The sequence below is a fragment of the Malus domestica genome, chromosome 15 (genome assembly GCF_042453785.1).
Source record: "Malus domestica chromosome 15, GDT2T_hap1".
NCBI lineage: Eukaryota > Viridiplantae > Streptophyta > Magnoliopsida > Rosales > Rosaceae > Malus > Malus domestica.
The window spans coordinates 27,119,619-27,126,556 of NC_091675.1; the positions used below are offsets into that span (position 1 = coordinate 27,119,619).

Sequence of the window (6,938 nt, forward strand, 5' to 3'; positions counted from 1 at the left end):
TGCGCCTTTTCTTCCTTTTCACGCTGCAAAGGCAGCTTTCTCTATATTCTTCTTTTTTTTCTCAAGGCTGCAAGACAGCCTTTTCTTTCCTTAGCTGTCCCGCCTGCTTTCATGCCTGGCGCTCCGCAAGTCTCTCCTTGGATTCTCGCTGTCTTTCCTTTTTGTCTTGGATCCCCTTTCTTTATTTTATTCCTCTTGCTGTCCTTGGATTCTTCCTTGACAAAATAATACAAAACTAATTTGTATCATAAACTCTAAATTAGTAGCAGTTGGGAATTAAGAACAAATTCAAGTAACAAATCCAAAACCAATATTCTATGAAACAATCAATTCAATGCATATAAAATAAACCAAAATAAACCAAAATAAAACCCAATCCAAAAATAAAACCAATATTCTTTCTGTTTATTATTTAAAACTCATTTGTGCTATTTTTATTTTCTTTGCATAACAAATCCTATAAACATAAAAATAACGTAAATAGCTCAAAAATATAAGGAACTAACTAAGAAAAGACGAGTGAATTCGAAGTAAAAATATATATAAATATGATCCGATCACTTACCACCTCACATATAAACTAATGACAAAGTCAATAAAACCCTTCCCACTAGGCATAGACATTATCATCGTCTACAGTCGATAAATAATGCATAATTTCATTTGTTTTATTAGTTACCTAGAAAAAGTTTGGCAAGACATTTAGCAATTTAGTTGGTACTTATCTAAAGTCCCCGGCCCATTTCCTCAATAGTCTCAATTAGCCAAGTATACATTTTTAGCATAGTCCATCTTGGTTGACCATTCCCCATCTTCTTAATCATAAAGACAATACTTAGTTGTTAATCTGTCAAATTAAGCTCATTTTATAGAATGAGGATCCTCTCCTGATCTCTTTGTGAAGATCCTGGAGATCCTCAAATCGTGTCCGTTCATCGTACATCGTGTGGTCAAAAATCATTTTAAATATTTTTATTTTGAATTAAATATGAATAGTAACTGACAAAAACTGCCCGCATGATATAAACAGGCACAATTTGAGAATTCTTAGAATTCTCATAAAAAAGATCCAGAAAGGATCCTCCTGGCATTTAATAAATCTAAACAAACAAAAAAAATCTTTAATTATACGTAACGAACTACAAACCCTAATGTCATGCCTCATGTATTTCAACACTGAATCTATGCCAAGTGGCTGGTCCAATATAATATTCTGGTATAGATATTCTCTCTCATTCACGTCTCTCCTACTTGAACGATTACAATTAAGTTACGTCAATATCTTATATTGATTTTTATGGAGACAATACGATAAAAACAAAGTGTAAGAGGAGGAAAGGAAATGAGATGGAAATAAAAGGGGAGAGGATTCTACTCCTTTTGATACAGCAAGCCACACCTAGCCCACATGAACCTTAACGTGCCGTTTGGGATCTAGTTGTTCCAATTTAGCAGACTCCAAACCCACTTTTTATCTTAATCCAGATCCTCCTTGGATCCTTTTGTGAAGATCCTGGGGATCCGTGAATCATATCCGTTCATCGTATATTATGCAGTCATTTTAAATATTTTTATTTAAAATTAAATACAAACAATACCTGAAAAAACTTGGCTGCACAATATAAGATAAATGGATATAATTTACGAATCCCAAAATCCTCACCAAAAGAATCCGTAGTAGATCTTGTTGGTTTTTATCTTTTTTTTTTTGTTTTTGGTCAACACTTTTTGTCCTTAATTGGACCACGTGTTCATATTTTCTCTAATCATTTTTATATTAGGGTTACTACGTGTTTAGACTAAAATCAATATATCTTATTATTTTAGAACAAACTCAAACTTCGGCAAAGTTGCAGAGAGTAAGACCTAGGGCGGCAATTGAAAATTTTGACATAGTCAAATCAATGTCTCTTTCGAACACACTAGACATTGTCTACATTCAAATGCATGCTTTCTTCAATCCAACTGGCGCATATGTCATGACTCATGCGCCCTCTTCTTTTTATACATTCCTCCACCCTTACCAATCAAAATCTCAGTCTGCTTCTTCTCTCTCTTCCTATCTGTGTACTGAAAAAATCAAATGTTTGGTCGCATGGGTTGCTTCAATCTTTTACTAGTTTGGTCACTTAGCCTCAGTTTGTGTCTACTTCTTTGTCCCACATCGGCGCAGCTCAAAACAAATTACTATGCCAACATCTGCCCCGACGTAGAAAAAATTGTAAAAAATGCTGTCAATAATAAATTCCAGCAAACATTCGTCACTGTTCCGGCAACACTCCGTCTCTTTTTCCATGATTGCTTTGTCCATGTAATCACTTAAACGCTATCTAAACCCTAAAGTCGAGAGATTAACAAGTTTTCTACATGGGTTTCGAAATTTTGATCAAAATCTGAGCTTTGTTTTGTTGTGTTGTGAAATAAATGGTAGGGATGTGATGCTTCCGTTGCTTCCACTGCAAGCAACAAGGCAGAAAAGGACCATCCTGATAATCTATCATTAGCCGGAGATGGGTTTGATACGGTGATCAAAGCCAAAGCAGCCGTTGATGCAGTTCCTCAATGCAAAAACAAAGTTTCATGCGCTGATATTCTTGCCTTGGCCACCAGAGATGTCATTGGTTTGGTAATCTGTTCATCACTAGGACTTTGTTTGAATTAGATTTTCTACTTTCTAATATCGGAAACGTATAGTTCATATTCAAAGTCTGTCAATATAAAGAGCATTACTCTATTACTATTGTGCCATGCATTTGTGAGAAGTTGTGATAATCGAGTTGACGCATTTGAAGTTATTACAATCTTTTTAGGGTAAGGTTAATTACAATTAATTGTGTTAATTAAGTTCAGGTTGGTGGACCTTCATATTCGGTTGAGTTAGGAAGATTGGATGGACTAACCTCAACTTCTACAAGTGTAGATGGGAAGCTGCCCAAGCCAACATTCAATTTGAACCAGCTCACTTCCATGTTTGCTTCCAATGGGTTGTCCCAGGCTGACATGGTTGCTCTTTCAGGTAAGATGGGTTGTATGTGCTATTTTCTCGTCAATGGGACACATCATACATTAAAACCTAAGACCTATGCTAGCGATAGTCATCTACTTACTTCGATAGCTAACAGTCACCCACATGCTTTTAAACTACCGTCGTTAATTAGCCTTTTCTAAACATACACAATATTTGCAATATTAAGGCTTGATTGTGAGTTTTAGATAATTAAAAGTGCTTTCAAAAAAAATTTCTTTCAAGAAACATTGTTTTCAACCCAAAAAGATAGATAATTGAAATCATTAGTGTGTATTAAAATGATATTGAGAAATGCTAAGGAGACTCTCCATGAACTCTCTGCCATGTTTATAGCAAAATGTTTTATAATGTTAACAAAACATTAATGTTAAACTGTGAGGTGACAGAAAATTCATAGAGAGCCATACTTTGAGAGTCTCCTTAGCATTTCTCATTGATATTAGAGAACCATATTTTGTGATTCTTGAATGAGTACTTCATCAATTAATTCTCCATCAAACATTGTTGAAAACAATCGATTATGTAAATTCTTGCATAAATCAAGTGTATAGCTGTATATACATTATACATCAATACGAGAATATTCCACGAGATACAAATTTTAATTATTGCGTGATTTACACATGATATGCTATAATATGCAGCATTATGATTCATTGACATGCACTAATTAAAGGCACTACACTAATAACTCTGTTTAATCTGCAGGGGCACACACCCTAGGGTTCTCTCGTTGCAACCAGTTTTCAAATCGGATTTACAGTAATCCAGTGGACCCCACGCTGAACAAAACGTATGCAACGCAGCTCCAACAAATGTGTCCCCAAAATGTGGACCCCGACATAGCCATCAACATGGACCCAACCTCGCCCAGGGAGTTTGACAATGCATACTTTCAGAATCTTATAGAAGGGAAGGGGTTATTTACCTCGGACCAGGTCCTTTTTAAGGACAGCAGGTCCCAGCCCACGGTAAGAACATGGGCCAAAGATAAGACGGCTTTTAACCAGGCCTTTATTAACGCCATGACCAAGCTGGGTCGGGTGGGAATCAAGACCGGCAATAATGGCAATATTCGTCGTGATTGCGGTATTTTAAATTGAGGGAAAAAAAAGGGGGTTACAAAAAGGAAGCAGGTTAAACTAAATGTAGACCAAATTCAGCTTCAGTTCATCGGTTTTTTTTTGGGACAAAAAATGGAAAGAAAAAGAAAAAGAAGAGAGAGAGAAAGAAGGGAAAAAGAAGAAGTTGAAAATAGGAGAGATTTAACTCTTACAGTGAGGTTTGTAACTTCAATAATCGAAATTGTTAAGTTAGCTGTATATGAAATAATGGACAGGATGACATTGTGTCAATCTGTCAAGTGAAACAACATCAGGCCCAATTCGTTTTCCTTTTTATATTTAATTTTTGTTTCTGTTCAATGCAACTTATATTATACCTTATCATAATCATAATCATCAATATTGTCTTGGTATATTTATAGTCCCGTAGTATTGTAGTCACACCCTAAGTTTGGGTTGGATAAGCTTATTGAATGCTTTATCATCATCTCTTCTTCTTTCATATTACTTTTTTTTCTTTTAGCATTATTTCATCATTAGTAGAGGATGTGTAAATCACTCAATCGGAACCAAACCTAATATCCAATTTTTAGGTGACCTTGAATATTCCTCCTGAATATTTTAAAAACCATTTTTTTCTCACTAGTAACTAAACCCATCAAAGTTCATTCAGACTTTAGCTACCATGTAGCAAATTACTTGACCATAAATTTAATCGTTATTTAGAACAAAACATGTTCAATGTAGAACCAAATACAAATAAATGAAATAATTCTATATCAATGATTAGATGTCAATAATATTAGTTCTACTTAAGTTTAAATAGTGATATTATATCAGAATATTATAGGAACAAGCCTACACATCCTTTGACTATCAATTAAGTGCTAGAGTTCTCATTTGTCATTTTGTTTCAAGCCTATTTTACCCTCTATAATTTTGTTTTATTTTGTCAACCATAATTTTTTTTAATTTAATATTATTTATGTGGGACACAATGATTTTAGCTGTAAAATTATTATATTTCAGTCTTATATAATGTGAATGGGTTTGGTACGCAAGTAATATGGAAGAGTTTGAAACCGAATGAGTAGACAATGTGGACGAGTTTGGTACTGAATGTGTAGCTAATGTGAATGAGTTTGATATCAAATCTATAGGTAATGCGGAATACAAAAGTTTTGATACCTATCGTGGATGTTATGTAGATAGGTTTGCTTACCTATTGATAAGGTTTCAATTGACTAGCCGTAACTGTTAATGTGTTGATGATTGTCGGGATTTGTGTTTTGTTGGGTTTAAGAGACATTTAAATATACCTCAACAACAGACCAACAAGTTGTTTCCGAAGGTTCAAGTTTTTGTGGCAGCAATTGCAAGCTTTCAAATTTTGAAATGTACAATTTGATCACTAATGCGTTTAATCAAGATTTTTATAATGTTTTTCCTTATTTCTCTAAAAGGACAAATTTGTCGGTAAAAAAATTTGTTAATGACCCGCTATGACCCGTTAAGAAAAATATATTTTTTTTCTTAAATTTGCACATACCACACATTGCCACATAAACATTACTTCAAAACATTAAAACACATTTGTCGCTTAAGTATTACATCTACACTCGAAAATAAGAGCTTAATAAACAAACATTCATACACTACTAGCCTATTACAAAATATTAAATGTGCAAGGATATGCAAAATGAAAGAGTTTTTGTTTTCAAGGTTGTGAAGCCTTTCTCAAAAGTTTAAACTTTACCAATGGAACTCAAAGCTTGCAAAATCCTCAATTTTCATCGATCATCATGACATAAGATTTTGTGTTATCCATTGGTGTAAATATTTTAAATTGAAGATTGAATTCATCCATTGTATTCATATAGGGTTAAGGAGTGTAGCTGTAAAACATCATCAAAATCAGAGTTAAAATAACCATTAAATCGTGATGTTTCGTTGATAACCGATGAAAAGTTTTGTCCCGTTATTTGACCTCTAAATGTTTGTTTTTAGCGATTTTTGGCGTATGCAATTTCGTAGAATGCGTATCCCATCAAAACGATAGATTCATTAACACTTAGAGTTTATTTATACTTTCATTAACTATAATATAAGATTTTGTGGTATCCACTAGTGTAAATATTTTAAATTGAAGATTGAATTCATTCATTGCATTCATATAGGGTCAAGGAGTGTAGCTGTAAAAAAATCATCAAAATTGGAGTTAAAATAACCGTTAAATCGTGATTTTTTGCTTATAACCGTTGAAAAGTTTGGTCCCGTTACTTAATCTCTGAATGTTTATTTTTTGTAATTTTTTGTACGCAATCTTGAAGCATATACAAACACGTTTGATAGTTGGATCATTGAAATTAGTTTTATAGAATGCGTATCCCATCAAAACGATAGATTCACTAACACTTAAGAGTTTATTCATACTTTCATTAAGTATAACATATGATTTTGTGGTTGTAGACATCGAAATTTCGGTAAATAAATGTTGACCGATAAATCAAAGTGTCAACGCTCATGTATTACATAAATTTTACACGTAGCGTGTGACTCAACGAAAATTGAAATGAGTTGGAAAAGTCATCAAATAAGACACGTGTCAACACCTGGCAGAAACGACTTATTTCATCTGGGATATTATATTCAAAATTAGGCATTGGAAAATTCTATAAATACAAGCCTATTTCATTCATTTTGTGGGGGAAACCAAAATCATTAGGCAAAACTCTTGAAGCTCTGAAGCTCTGAAACTCCGAAGCTCTCAAGCATCCAGGTTCCCGAAGAATCAAGAAAGCGTTCTTCGTTCATCGTTCATCCTAAGATCAAGCCCCAACGGCCCT

The 6,938-nt window shown here is 33.9% G+C and overlaps 1 protein-coding gene across 1 annotated transcript; it reads left to right on the forward strand.

Moving 5' to 3' along the window:
- The first annotated feature begins 2,010 nt into the window (after window positions 1-2,010).
- On the forward strand, window positions 2,011-4,400 carry LOC103431617 (peroxidase 51-like). The gene is made up of 4 exons (XM_008369784.4): window positions 2,011-2,311; window positions 2,432-2,626; window positions 2,851-3,016; window positions 3,737-4,400. The coding sequence occupies exons 1-4, from the start codon at window positions 2,084-2,086 to the stop codon at window positions 4,129-4,131; spliced, it is 984 nt and encodes a 327-aa protein (XP_008368006.3). The 5' UTR covers window positions 2,011-2,083; the 3' UTR covers window positions 4,132-4,400.
- Window positions 4,401-6,938: the final 2,538 nt, after the last annotated feature.

What these genes read in the sequence shown, in the direction of transcription:
- LOC103431617 (XM_008369784.4), top strand. Translation starts at nt 2,084, where the DNA reads ATGTTTGGTCGCATGGGTTGCTTCAATCTTTTACTAGTTTGGTCACTT. An exon ending in TCCATGATTGCTTTGTCCAT is followed by an intron (nt 2,312 to 2,431) that starts GTAATCACTTAA and finishes AATAAATGGTAG; the next exon opens with GGATGTGATGCTTCCGTTGC. An exon ending in TGACATGGTTGCTCTTTCAG is followed by an intron (nt 3,017 to 3,736) that starts GTAAGATGGGTT and finishes TTTAATCTGCAG; the next exon opens with GGGCACACACCCTAGGGTTC.